Source organism: Impatiens glandulifera, chromosome 7, assembly GCF_907164915.1.
Source record: "Impatiens glandulifera chromosome 7, dImpGla2.1, whole genome shotgun sequence".
NCBI lineage: Eukaryota > Viridiplantae > Streptophyta > Magnoliopsida > Ericales > Balsaminaceae > Impatiens > Impatiens glandulifera.
In genome coordinates, this window is record NC_061868.1 from 783,776 (window position 1) to 799,285 (window position 15,510).

General features: G+C 31.8%; 2 protein-coding genes across 2 annotated transcripts; both read left to right on the plus strand.

The window, feature by feature from the left end:
- The first annotated feature begins 733 nt into the window (after nt 1-733).
- Nucleotides 734-7,169, plus strand: LOC124910360 (ubiquitin-like-specific protease 1D). Its single transcript, XM_047450993.1, has 8 exons — nt 734-868; nt 1,685-1,876; nt 2,659-2,878; nt 2,986-3,150; nt 3,224-3,355; nt 5,614-5,695; nt 5,770-5,883; nt 6,806-7,169. The coding sequence occupies exons 1-8, from the start codon at nt 796-798 to the stop codon at nt 6,914-6,916; spliced, it is 1,089 nt and encodes a 362-aa protein (XP_047306949.1). The 5' UTR covers nt 734-795; the 3' UTR covers nt 6,917-7,169.
- A 591-nt stretch (nt 7,170-7,760) lies between these two features.
- Nucleotides 7,761-9,607, plus strand: LOC124910376 (SNF1-related protein kinase regulatory subunit gamma-1). Its single transcript, XM_047451011.1, has 6 exons — nt 7,761-8,023; nt 8,090-8,262; nt 8,332-8,550; nt 8,622-8,897; nt 8,969-9,132; nt 9,213-9,607. The coding sequence occupies exons 1-6, from the start codon at nt 7,858-7,860 to the stop codon at nt 9,505-9,507; spliced, it is 1,293 nt and encodes a 430-aa protein (XP_047306967.1). The 5' UTR covers nt 7,761-7,857; the 3' UTR covers nt 9,508-9,607.
- The last annotated feature ends 5,903 nt before the right edge of the window (nt 9,608-15,510 follow it).

Here is a 15,510-nt window from a genome sequence, read left to right on the forward strand (position 1 = left end):
ATTTTGTTGTACTTACTTTGGATTTTACTAAAATATAAAAGAACAAAAAGAAAAAACAAATTATATTATATAAATAAAATGTATAAATGATGATGGTTGAGGATAAATGAGCCTAGAATAGTAGGTAGGTAATGATGAAAAAAATTATGATATATATAATATATATGTAATTAATGATGTGAAGGAACTCGATCGATTAAACATTCCAATAAATAAATAATTTTAATAAAACAAAACATATAATTTCTAATAAAAACAAAATATATAATAATTAGTAATGAATTTGAATTTAAGTAATGTTTGAATTTTATTTTTTTTTAAACTAATTTTTTATCTTGTTTGATAAATATATTTATTTTTCAAGTTTATCCCTTGCTATTAATATTTTATTTTATTTTTTTTACGTCTTAATTATGACAATGACATAAACAGAATAATACAAAATTAGACATATATTTAAATTTAAATTGTCTTTAGATGCATGATATATGATTTAATAAATAAATAAGATGTGAAATAAATTTTCTTTTAAATAATCAAAAAGTACAGATAAAGTAAAATCCCCTATCAAATATCTTTCATTATAATTTTAAATTTTATAAATGTGATATTATTAACATCTAAATTTAATGAGTTCCTTATAAATATTATTTATATTTTAAAAAATATATATAATCATATGCTGATCGGCAAAAGTTTTCAGCAAGTTTTGATCCTTTCTTTGATGTCAGTTCTACTTACTTTTTGTATATGTTGAGAGAGTGGACTGACTGGCTGGCCTGAGAAAGAGGGAAAATGGACATGAAACAATACAGTAGGAAAGGCAAGAAGCCGAAAATATGTAATGATTCTTCAGCCGATATTTCCGGTAAACAAATCTCTATAATTCTTCATTTCATTCTTACGCATTACTTAGGTTTTCCTCCGCAATGCATCAATCTATATATCTTTTTTTGCTTTTGATTTTTGAAAAAACAGATAGTTCTTGTCTTTAGATCGTGATAGTATTAGGATATACATATGATGAGGAATCATGAGGAATTTTCTTAGTTCTAGCGAGTTCACTGTTTGAATCCTCCTGCTATTTTCCATCAAAGTAGAAATTGAGTAGTTTCGGTGTCATTGGATTGCTGATACATGGTTGATTACTGATTCGAATGCTTGAATATGGATTTAGGGTTTGCCTTTACACTAGATTTATGGGCTGTTTCATTATTGATCTTTATTATGTTGATCATGATCTGGATTACATTTGTTATGTTTGTCGAAAATCAAAGTCATCCTAAATTAGTTTGATAATGATTGAGAAAAAAAGATCTATACCAAATAAAGCAAAGTATTAGACTATCATTTGGATCATGATCTAAAAAATAATATGTATCCAAATGGAACAATACAAATCACAGTATACTCTTCATAGTGATCTAAACTATAATCTTAATCATTATCTAGAAAAAAAAAATCTCATGGAAAACTTAAAACGAAATCGCTTTAAATTTTAACTTTGATGATATTTTAATGAAATATTGTGAAAAATGAGTTTCAAAATTAGGTTCATGTGTTTATGGTTGCATTATTTTTCTTGATCTTCTTATTATTTTCTTTCAACTTTCATTTGTTTCGAACTTGTTGATTTAAACATATATTGACATATTAATAATGAGTTTATGTGGCGTTCCATTAGTTACTGCAGATCAAATTTCTAAACTGCAGCCTGTTAGTCCAGAAAAGGTTTTGCTCCAAAATGAAAATCTGAAGGAAGAAGAAACCCTTGATGATGTTTTGGTTACACAATCTTCCCCTAGTGTTCCTTGCTCTTCAAGACTAAAGAGGAGAATTAATCGCACGAGTGCAGCAATAACACACACAAATGCAGGTGAGGTTTGTTGTTCATGTCTTGTAAAATTTTGATTCTAGGGACAGTCTTTCTGTGTGATTAAATTTGAATGCTTCCATCTGCGGAGTGTTATTAAATTTCTTATTTCTCTTCTGCTATGACCTTGTTGTGCAAACATGTCGTGTTTAATCAGTTAGAAATTTATTATTATATGGATTTGCCTGAATTGTGTGACAAGTAGGAGTCTTTTTCGCTAATAATAAATAAATATAGTATTACCGATCCATGCTTTTTGATATCAAACAATAAGCTTAGGAAGTATATTCATTGAAAATCTTTATCATTTTCACGAGGAAACCAAAGATCTATATCCATCCTTCAAGGAAAACAATGATTTGAACATGAATCTCAAAATTTCTCACTTAGAATCATACTGAACTCAGGACAAACTTCAAAACTTTAGTGTTCAAGGATGCTACTAATACATTGACAATGAAGAAGTGTTGAGCCTATTTGGAAGATACTAATGCTGGCTATTGAATTTGCATGCTCATATATGTGAAAAATTCATGGCAAATAAATCATAGTCACAAAGTCTTACATGAATATTCCAAAGGGGTTTATTGAGGCATGATATTGGTAACCAAGTCTCCCTTTTTTAAGTGGCATCAAACTTTTTTTTAAATCCTGTTTTTAAAACCTCAAACGAGCTCCTCTTCTTTGTGCTTGTTATAGACAATGACATTTTGAATGGACTATATGCCTCAATAGCATATGTGCAATACTGGTATATATAAGCATATACGTTTGGGCAAAGACAGGCTTCCATGAGATTGGAATTGTGGAAGATGCTTCCAGTCAACAACTTGTTTCAACATCCTCAACAGTACCACAAAAGAGCGAGTGCAAGGAAAAGGAAGAAGACATGGCGGACGATATTATCTGTTTAGGCAGTGAACAACAATTGGCAAGAAGATTCAGACGCACCAAGGTGATTACCCAGGGAAAGCTAGACACTGAGACGTTTGAATGCTATTTCGCGTAAGCTTTCACAATTTATTACGCTATCACAACATTATTATCCATTTAATATTGTCTATAGACCTGTGAAGTAAATATAAGAGGAGTAATTCATTTTTGGGTAATAGGAACTTATGGGGGAAATTCACAGTAGAAAAGACAGATTCATTCGCATATCTTGATTGCTTATGGTTCTCCTCGTACATGGAAGGATACGAAGAAAGTGTTCTGAGTTGGATTAAGAAGAAGAAGATTTTTTCAAAAAGATACGTCATCATTCCTATCATTCTTTGGTAGGTTTTCTCGTAAACATTTAACTTGACATCTTTGATGCAATGGATATAAGTTTAACACAATAACTTGTAGGGGTCATTGGAATCTCTTGATCTTATGTCACCTTGATGTACGTATAACATGTAAAATTAGAACTCCCTGCATGCTGTTATTGGACTCACTGCAAACAAACAACCCCAGAAGGCTTGAGCCTGGCATAAGAAAGTATGTGTCTTGACCTTCTACGGGTATTTTTTTCTGTTTTCAGCAGATCTTGGTTTATAACTTTTTGGGCTACCTGCTGAATGCAGTGGGATATATGGCTAGGAATATGATACTAACGCTAATTAGGGTCAGGGTTCTTTCCTAGAGAAAAGAGACAAGACTGACCTTCCAGAATAACTTCTTAATAACTCTTTATAATACTGAAATAAGAATTAGTTCATAATGCAAACAGGAAAAGAATTCCAATGTTACCAAATTTTTATCATAAATATTAATTATCTAAATTAATTAAATCTACCACTAACACATGACTTAGTCCACTAACATACTAGAAGACCAAGTCTTTATTAGTTTATTTAAATTAAACTAAAATCTTCTCAACAATTCCTACCTTAAACCGAAAGAAGACTTTTGGTTTAAACTTCAGCACTCTGCATTCTCAACAGTCCTCTTAGTTTCTAATCGCTCCAATTTATACTTTGAACATCAAGTCAAACAAGTTGTTGAAATCTGGAACCAAACATGTCATACATAATCTTTTGCTGAAATCGGAATCCAAGCTGGACTTTAATTTTTAACAATCCCTTAATTAAACAAGGGTCTTCTTCTGGAGGTGGCGCTTCCTTGTCTTCCTTCTTCATGTATTTCCTCACACGATCTTTGGTTGAGTCTCCCATGGAGGTGTCTATGAACCACTTTGGTTGATTAAACAACTTTCACCAACCAATTCCCCTTCTCGCGATCTTGTAATTTCTCAAGCTTTTGTCGCAGAAAAATAAATTTCCATTCCCAACTGTCATTACTTGAGGGAATTCTTTTATTGTTTTGAACTTTCACAAGGATTTCTCTTCCTTCACTTGTTTCCCTCAGGATGCCATTCCATCTTCCATTCGAAATATTTGCAAACTTTGCTTCATCTGAACTCAGATTAAGGATTCTAAACCTAACCTTCAAGATAATCGTGTAACTTTCACACCAAAATAAAGTGTTCTCCCCATTTCCAATTTAAAAAGGCAAAAGTCGCTCTTACTCTTTCTATCAGTCGTGATTTTGACTTTATCTCTGAGCTGGATTCCGTCAACTTGCTTGAGTCAAGCAATACTGCTGATTAAAAAAAAATTTAGTGTTCAGGAGATTCTTCTTTGAGTTGGCAAACAAAAATATATATGTTCAACTAAGATTTCTTTGTCACTCAGCTTAAGATTCAGTTTGTGATCCATCATAAAATTTAGCTTTTGATTCAACTTAAAATCCGACTACATTTTTTACCAAACAAAAATATATATGTTTTTTCAAAATTTTATGATTACACTGTCATGAAATAAGGGTTGGATTAGGATTAAGGTACCCTAATTAAATGATATCAACAGCTGAGATCAAAAGGTGGCCAAAAGTAACTAAGTAAATGGAAGTCCCCTTCTCATGTTGATTTTATTTTATCCCGGCCCTTGAATAAGGGTATAAGTATGCAACAAGAATCATCGTCTCTCTCAATACAAAATGTGGAAAAACCAATACAATCTCGATTTTAAGGAGGTGTTACCTCGTAGAAAATTTGATTGACGGACATTTTGGATAATTAGTTTTCTATCAGTAAAGCACACTCTAACATACGGTGTGCATGATAGGTTAGCGAGAATCAGAGGTCAAAAGAAATTGAGTTAAAATTTAAAAAGTAGAACCTGACAGTTAGATAGTTTCCTTTAATTACATGACCAAAACACACTTAACTCGAACCCCAACCTTTGTAATCCTAAAACTTTTGAAAACATATGTGTCCTGTCCAGAATATGTCTGAAATTGTTCAAGGGGATAGAAGATGTAATGATCAATTTATCGAAACCAAATTTTGTTTCATAGATGATGTAATATAGTAGGTGTTTAAATATATTTACAATTGCCTTCTAGTTCTAATGACTCGGTTGGCTAACTGGGTGTATTTATTTAAAATTACAAGGTATTGTCTTATTTTTATTACTCTGTAGACTTCAGGACTTGTACTTTGTTACTTTCGGCCACCTTTTGATCTCAGCTGTTGATTTCAATCACAGCCTTTGAACATTGAATTAGGGTACAAGTACACCTCAACCTAACCCAATCCTTATTTTGTGACATACACCTTCAAATGACAATGAAGGTAGATGTCCATTGCCCAATACATCAGGTTGTGAATAAAAAAGTAAAGATTAAGTATACTGTTTTTGTTTGTTTGCACGCTTTACACACAATATAATGTCCATGCATGCTCTTTTCTTCAGGTTTGTACTAGACTTGTACAATATGGAGAAAAGGTCAAGAACCAAAAAGCAGATTTCTCAGATCCCTCTCTTAGTTCCAAAGGTATAAAGAAAGATCTTATATTCATCAATTATTTCCCCACATTTCTCTAATTCTAGGGCTTCACAAATATCCAGGTTCCACAACAAAAAAATGGAAAGGATTGCGGCAAATATGTTCTCTACTACATAAACCTGTTCTTAGAGAATGCTCCTGAAAATTTCAGCGTATCCAAGGGGTATCCTTATTTTGTAAGTTACCTCTGCAGCTCTCTCCTCAAAAGCCAAAATAGTCTTTGGACAACAAATTACCGTATTAAATAATTAAGTATTTATTTAAATTAAATTCATTCATTTAAAAACCACTTAATTGTCTAGATTTAACTCAATTTAAACTAAAAGTTTGGCTTAATTCAATAAGCTATTACTAACTATATAAAGGATGACAATTATAATCCGCCCTCTGGTATCCGATCCGAATTGTCCAGTTTGGGGCGATTTTCCCCGGTTCGACCGGGATGGTATTTGTGTCCTCGTCCTGAATTTACCCTGATTCCGCCCCAAACACAAATAAACATAATTAAATATATAACATCACGGATATATTTATTTATTTTCCATATTTTATAAGAGTTCTAAGTTAATTTCTGTATAATAATATGAATTTTTAATATATTACAATATATATTATATAATATATTACAATATATTATATAATTTTATCATAAAAAAAGTTATTTTTAGAGAATATGGTATAAAGAGTGCATCGCGGGAATAGCTAAAGTAGAACGGGGCAGGTGGTAAATGTACTTCCCGTCCGATCCGTCCCATTGTAGTCATTGTAAGGGTAAAATAGTCTATCCCATTGTAGTCACTGTAAGGGTAAAATCGTCTTTAAATACTTTTCAGACATTAGTTCCACAACTTATCTAACCTAACTTCTTTTAAAGTATGAAACCATTTTATTGATCCATATTTTTGCAAAGATCGAAGAGATTTGTGATGTAAACAGTCATCTTATTATCCAAGTAGTTAATAAAATTAAGATATATTTCAGTTTTATTTCTTAGACAGTTGAAAATTTAGTAATTTGACATTTTATTTTGAGTTTGATCAAATAAAACTTTTCTATTTCTTATTCGTTTCTGTTTGTCGTGGATTCTTGTGGATGTAGTTGAAAGAAGATTGGTTTCCTGATGAAGCTGTTGAACACTTCTGTGAAGGACTGGTATCCTCTCCCAGTGTTCCTTCTACTGCAATTAATTTGGATGTAGTTGGAGAATAGAAGAAAAGTAGAGAAAAAGATAGAGCATATAATAATAATAATAATAACATGTAACAATGATTTGGGAAATCTGGGAAGACGTAGTTGACTAGTTCATACTTTTAGAGAAATTCAGACGAACGAAAGAAAACTGGAGTATTTCAAAAAAATAGATTCAAAACGTTTTAGCCAGTTTTTGTTTGTTGTAATTCTATTTGTTGTTTGTAATTTCGCTTGTTGTTTGTAATTTCGCTTTGTTGTTCGTTTCTTTAGAGCTTGTCTAGGTTTACTCTTAAGTCTTGAACTATTCTCTTATTTTAGGTTTTTTTAATGAAATGATATTAAACTGTTAAAAAAAACAATGAAGTAAGGTGAACGAAGAAGGATTTATTTGCATATAATGGTATTTAAAAAAGAAAAAAAAATAATATGTGCATATATTTTCTTTAATTTTGAGATGATAACAATGATATTTTATTTACATAACTAATTTTGAAATACATATATTCTTATTAAATAATATCAAATATTTGAATTTTAACTTAAATAGAGTTGTGTTCATAGTATTTGGTTTTTGATTCTATGTTTTATTTGACATTTGTTTTATAGGACGAGAAGTCACTGTACCACTAAACAAGTTAAAAAAAAGACTTCGTTTAAACGAAATTAAACGAAATACAATTGATGGCACAATTATTGAATATGTGACAAAAAAAAAAATTGAATAATTTGTAAAATTCTAAAAGATTATGCACTAAATTTAGTTATGATTATTTATATTACAGTTAGAGATGATAAAAGGCGGGGAAGAAAAGCCGGATGAATAAAGTACTGTACGTATTAACTTAAAGATAGATAAGAAATGGTGATTGGAGATCCACTTGGCGTTTGAATTTCAGATTTCTTAGTTAATTAAGAACACCAAAAGCTTAATCCAAATCATTAAGAGAGTTCGATCGTTAATGATGATGATGAGGATTGAAGTTTGCAGTCCAGAAGCTAAGCTTGGTATGAAAGTTGAAGATCTATGGGACGAACAAGAACCGCAACTTACTCCCACTGAAAAACTCAACGCTTGTTTCGAAAGCATTCCCGTCTCCTCCTTTCCCCAAGCTCCGTCTTCTCACAGTACGTAATCTCTTCATCTTTTTCATATCTTCGTCTTCATTTTCTAATCGAAAATGTTAATTCCAGTTGCAGAGATAAGTTCAGATGCTAGTTTAGCTGAAACGGTTCAATTACTATATCAACACAAACTTCTATGCGCACCTGTAGTAGATTGTGATGCATCTGAGGACGCTACATGGATTGATAGATATATAGGCATGGTTGAATTTGCCGCCATTGTTGTCTGGATTCTTCATCAGGTTTTTCTAATTAACATTTATCATCTCCATCTCATCTCATGAAATAATTATAATATCTGATTCATCCAGTCTGAAAGAGATGACGATTCATCTCCAACCTCTGAATTATGTGGTACATTCTCTACTGGATTCTCAGAATCACCAACAACAAGTTCTGCAATTACAGCTGCAGCACATGAATTATCATCTCCAAGAAAACTTGGCACTTTAAGCCCTAGATCTGCTGCTATAACTTCAGGAAATTTTTTCAAAGCCTTAACAAACTCCGAATTCTATAGAAACACTAAGGTATTTTTCGTGTCCCCTGCACTATCTATTTTCATTTACATAATGTTCATTTATGTTGCATAATGTTACAGGTTAGAGATGTCTCGGGTTCATTTCGATGGGCTCCATTTCTGGCATTACAGAAATCAAACTCGTTCCTGACAATGCTATTGCTTTTGTCAAAGTATAGAATGAAAAGTATTCCTGTAGTGGATTTAGGTGAAAAGAAGATTGATAATATTATAACTCAATCTGCTGTAATTCATATGTTAGATGAATGTTCTGGTCTTCAATGGTTTGATAGTTTGTGTACTAAGAAGTTATCTGAAATCGGTCTTCCATTGATGAATGCTCGTTATATGATTAAGGTAATTGAAAACATTTTGAAATAAGACCACAACTATCGACCTATCTTGACATGAATTTGTTCCCATTTCAGGTTGACGAAGATGATCCGGTTCTGCAGGCGTTTAAGGTGATGAGACGACAAGGAGTAGGTGCAGTTCCTGTTGTTGAAAGTAATAGCAGAATAGCTATAGGCAACATAAGCATAAGAGACATACAATTCCTTTTGGTTGCACCAGAAATCTACAAAGATTATAGGTTTGATTTGTTCATTTGTATACAATTTATTCAACAATTTCAGAAACTTCAATTGTTTCACTGATACAACAATTAATCAGGTCAATCACTGCCAAGAATTTCCTGACAGCAGTGAAGCGATACAAGGAGGAACAACACGAACCATGTTTGACAAACGGAATGGTTTCTTGTAAAAAAGATGATACATTGAAAGAGGTGATTTCTGTGCTCAATTCTAATAAGATACATAGAATATATATGGTTGATGATGATGGGAATTTGGAGGGTGTTATAACTCTTAGAGACATTATCTCGAGGCTTGTACACGAACCTCATGGTTATTTTGGTGATTTCTTCGACGGTGTTATACCACTACCAGCTAACAGTAGGGTCTGAAAATGATTATATATATGGTGTGATAATTCTTGTTTCTATTGTTCTGATTTTTGCTTTTAGTGTAGATTGGAATTTGAAGAGTTTTTGTAATGTGCATGCAGTCATCTTCTCTGCATATTTCATTCATTGTTTATATATTAACAACACTTATAGATAGTGTTCTAATTTCATTAAGAACGTTTATACTTTAGTTATGTAATGACTTTACAATGTTCATTGATTTGGGTTAATTTGGACCTTCCATTACATTAGGTGTAAATTCAGTTTAAATAGTGTTAAAAACCGAATTCAGATTTTGAATATTGGATAGAATATGTCGAATTCAGATTTTTAAAAGCATGTTTTGACGTAAAATTTCTTAAAAATATAACTTTAACTACACCGTAAACATTTAATTATCATTAGATTATTTATGTTATTTTCTAATATCATCATGTATTAATTATAAACTTGAATAATAAGTAGTTTTGAAGTTTGCATACTAATTTGTAATCATATATGTAAATATACAAAAGTTTGTTTTTATAACATATAAGTTTTATTTTAAAAAATATGTATATATAATAGTTATAAAATTAATTAAACTAAATTATTTATATTTATTTAAACAAGTGATAATTTATTTTAAATTTATAATTTAAATTTACTTTATTAATTTTCTATAAAATTAAAATAATTTGTTAACTCATAAAATCTTAAAATTCTAAATTTAAACTATAAAGAGCTTAAATAATTAGACTTTTGTAAACGTCAAATTTTAAAAGTTAATTCGTGATTCTAATTAATTTATTTTTGATTAAGTTGTCATTATATAAGTGAAACATATATTGCATTTTTTTTCTAATATTCACACCAACTTCAAGCAATATGAGATTTTATGCGGGTTTTCACCTTAGGTCGAAGTATAATAAATCGTCAATCTTAGAAGGCAAAAGTATAATAAATTGTCATCATGACTGAGATTGATATTTTTTTGGTGAATATAAGGATGAAATGAGAAGCAAATTAAAGTGGATTAGATAACTAAGAATGAAATTTTATATGGATGATGTAAAGGGGTTGGCTTGCATGAAATTGGGAATGCTTCTTATGGGAGGAATTGATTTCAATCATGATTTGGTACATCCATTTTGGTAGGCTTCCAAACAGACCAATATGATTTTCCTACTTTAATTTCATTTTTTTAATTATTGTTAATGGGGTTGTCTATTGAGCATGTATATAAAGCTCTTAGTGCTTCAAATTATGATCCTAACTTGATTCTTTATTTGTCATCATTACTTTTAAATTAAAACTATTCAACCTCTTTGGGTATAATCTAGGAATCATTATTATTTTTTTTATAATTTTGAATTATTAACTTTTTTTTTTTATTGAAACTTGATGTTACTCCCAATTGACCATCTTATTCATCTCAAACATTTTTTTTTACCTATTTTAGTTTATCATATTTACTATATTTAGGGTCATTCCTATTTAGAAGGTCTTCAATTAAAGTAAAAGTCATAGCGGTGAATATAGTTGTAAATATTTTCGAACCGCTAATTCGTTATCTTAACTCAATTCGATCCGATATATAGGATTTTTATATATCAAAGACGGTTATAATAGGGATAGATGTGTGATATATTCGAATAATCGAACCAATCCGATCCGTACTCAAAAGATATTATTAAAATTATGAATTTTTTTATTTTTTTTACTGATATACCAACTTAAGTTTTCGTTTATATTTAATAAGACATTTTTTTCAAAATTGTTTTTTTCTTAGAAAATTTGTTTGAAATTGTTATTATGTTTATCTTTTTATAATTGATTTTGTTTCATTAATCGAATATGAATTATTAATGTCTATGGTAAGATATTCAAAACCGATAAAACAATGCTCTTTTGTTCGGATATATGATTCTTATAAAGTATAACCTATTTCATATGGCCAAATTTAACTTTTTCTAAACATCAAATCAACTCAAGCATGATCTTAATTACCTAAGGTATAGCTCTGGCTTGTTGTGATAATAATTTGTTTTATAACTTTTGTCATTATTTTTTATTATGTGTAGTTGTATTTCAAAAATAAGTTGAAGTACTTTTATTAACAAATTTTTAATATAAATACAATAAACAAAGTGTTTTAGAGATCAAATCTTATCCGTCTACTTGTAAGAAAACTAAGAAGTTACGTGACAAAGATTTTATTTATTTTTTCTCTTACACTAGATAAGACGTACAAATATATTTATTATCCTGAAATCTGATTTTCTTATATTAAAAAAAATGGTCACCTTTTGGTACATCTTTTTTATGGTTATGGTTGCGAAGTCAACAAGCGAAGCGTGATCTCAATGAAATAATTGATTTGTATGGAGCAGCCAGCCAGAGATATAGATAGAGATAATCAATACAAGTACTAGTTAATTAGTTACAATTTTATTTATTTATTTATTAGGTCCCACCTCAAAAAAAATTATTATGTTAATCTTAAAAGTAGGGTGGTAATTTGGATTGACCGGTTGAGATTCGAAAAATTAGGGAATTGAGCTATATTAATCTGAATTTGACTTTTTTTTAATAATTCATGTTAAATTTTTTAACATGAATTTCACATGTTTATTTGTAATTGATCAAAATCCAATCCGATGGACCCGATTAACATGTCTAAGTCCAATTTCATTCTATTACCTATCTTTTTATTTCATATTAACCTAGCGTCAAAAAAAATAACAATTAACTTAAATCACAAATCCTAGAAAAGAAAATAAATAAATGAATAGGAAAGACCAAACACAAAATCGGGTCGATCAGCCTCCTCAACCGACCTAAAAGCACAAGGAAAAATAAAAAGAGTCAGATGAAATTGGTTGAACGGATGCCACTTCTTCTGGTTATCCTACCGGTCACAACACAGTTGATGTCGATGAAGCTTCCTACAATCCAACTATTGCATCGACCAATCACATGGTTGGTCCTTCAACCATCTCCCAATCAGCCATTACGACCCTCCCCTGACCGGTCATGCAACCTCCACCCCGACCGGTCTGGCTGTTGTCAACCAAACCAGCAACGCTTCTCCTTCGACAGGTCATGTCATTGCCACCCTGATCGGTCACGATGTTGTTCTTCCAGTCGGGCTCACTTCAGCCAATCCAGCATGTCACGACATTCCCACCCCGATCGCTCAAATCCCTAGAAAGTTGTGGACAATGGGACCAAATGAAATCGCAAATCTGGCAGGCATTCAGAACCAAATTCTCAAGTCCCTCACCCATTTTCAAAGGCATGAACTTGTCATGACCAATGAAAGGAGCGAGCAAATCATTTGCCAATTCAAAATCCAATTCGAGCAAGATTAGAATTCATTCGACAAAGCCGAATACGAGGAAATCGTTTAGTGGTCGGTCAGTGTCATAAGAGAGTTTAACAAGTGCCCCAAAACATATGTCTACACCACACAAACAAACGCAAACCGAACATGGCAAACCAACAAGGTTTGGGAAAAAAACGGGACAACTAATGGAGGCAAGCTCAGTGTGGATCATTGCCTTAAAATCAAAAGACTCAAACACCCGCTCCAAATCGAACTCCCCCAAAAAATTGAAGAGGGATGCATCAAAGAAGTGAATTGTCGTCGATCACTTCATGGGCACCCACAAGGCCCCATTTCGAGTAATCAAGGCTGCCCTTTTCCAAAAATTGAGCGAAAAGGAACTCAAAAAAGTCAAAGTCAACGACTTTGGCTATTTCTTCCTCACTTTTGGCACGGAGCCCGAAGCCCAAACCATTGCAGACTCATATTTCACCTTCATGCTCAGCTTATGCTTCAAGCTCGCCAAATGGAATGAAAAAATGGACATCAATATCAAATCGCCATAATATGAACAAGTGTGGGTGAGACTGAGAAACATTCCACTGCACGTTTATAATTCCAAAGCACTTTCCTACCTCGTCGGACTCATTGGAAAGCCGCTTAAGCTCGATCCCGACTTTGACTCGTTTGAACATGTCACATTTGCTCTTATTTACATTGATATCGACTCAACGAGTGCAAAACCAGAAAAATTCGAGCTAGGATGTCGGAATGGAAACATGACCACCATTAAGGTCGTGTACGAGCAACCAAGAAAAGAGAATGGGGAAAAGAAAAAGAAGCCCGTGGCCACCCCCGAACAAGAGAATGTCAAGGTGGTCAAGAAATCATATATCGAAGTCCTTAAGGCAAATGAAAGCCTCAAAGAACATGTGAATGAGAACCAAATCGATCATGATCCCACCAAGCCTAAAACCGAGGTCTCTTTCCCACTAATTAGGTTCGAAAAGTCTGACGTCGACGTGGATGATAGCTAAAGCCAAAGCATCTTGAAAACCATGAGCTCTGAAACCAAAGAAAGTCGCAACGTTGTCAAAGAAACCACCTCAAGGGAAACAACTCATACGTCAAACAACAAACTCAAGCCCAAAAGAAAAAAATTGACAAGAGAAGCTAGCGAAGACGAAGAAGTTGGTACTCTATCTTGAAATATATCCCCAAAAGACCTAAGAGTGACAAGAAAGAAGGAAAGAAAGAACAAGGCAAAGACAAAAGAGACGAGTCCGAGGAAATCAACCCCTATCATTTTGTTTTAGTTAACTGATTGCTACTTTCATCCCTTATTCACTTTTGTATTTTGATCTCATGTACGTGTGCGTTTTTTGGCCAACTGTGGATTTCTTATGGTCATTGTTTGTTAATTTTGAGCAAACTATTATAAGCTCAATTTCAGCTCTTGTACTCCCCCCTTTCGGGTTTTTTTAATTAATGGCGTAAGCCATTTCTCACAAAAAAAAATTGTAAACGGGTTAGAGGGTCTATTTTGGGTCATTTTATGTCAACCCAATTTTAACAAGTTAAATAAGTCGATCTATTTTGAGCCAAACCTGATTTTTGTGTGTTTAGTTTGGATCGTGTTATCTCAAGTCAGAAATTGACGACCATAACTTAAAGTTTATTCGGTTAAATATTTGGTAAAGATTGAGTTTATTTACATTTTTTTGTAAAAACGATTTAACATCATTTCATTAAGAAGCCCAAAAGTGGGAGGGTCGATAATCAAAATTGGACAACCTCTAGTTTTTATTGTAAGATGACAAACAAAAGACCCAACAATTTATGAATGGTAGTAGTCAAATCACATTACAAAACACAGATTAAAATAAACAAAGACTAAAATCTAGCTATCCCAACCTATGTTGTCTCCATATCCACCTTTTTGACCATATTGCCTTCTTTTGCGTCCCATACTTCTCTCGTTCTTCATGAAAGTATATTGAATTGAAGTAGATGATGATGCATGTCTGCTCTCATTATTTAATCTTCCTCTATATAAACGCGTACTAACATAATAAAATGTATTCTTCTTCAATATTTCAAAGCTTTTGACACTACTTTTCTCTATATTAGTTTTACGTGTTTGAGGATCAACAACCTTAATTTTCTCTTTATTTTTTTCTTATGTTATATTTTTTTTCCATCTTCTGACTATTTATTTACATTTTTATTAATATTTATTTATTATATTTAATAATTTTAAATCAATTATATGTATAGCTAAAAGAGAGAATTGTATGGCTCACCATCAAAACTATTAAATTCTTTAGGCAACTTTTATAATTAATATATAAGATGAATTCCAAAGTTATATGGTGACACAACATCACAATTTCGTTTACATGAATAAAATAAGTGAATGGATAGGAAATAACAAACACAAAAGCTGTCGTATGTGTCACAAAAATGTTAAATCGACAACTCACTTACTTTTGTATTGTCGAGGGGTGACTATTATTTATAATCTTTTATAGAGTATTAATGAAATTTATTAGGTAGTTGCTGAAAAATTTGGGTTGATGCGGCTGATATGACAGTCCTACATATTTGGTTATCATCTCAATTATTTTTTGGTGGATTACTTGATTGGAGAGAAATCGTCGAACTTTCACTGATCGTAGTCGTCTGATACGTATCAT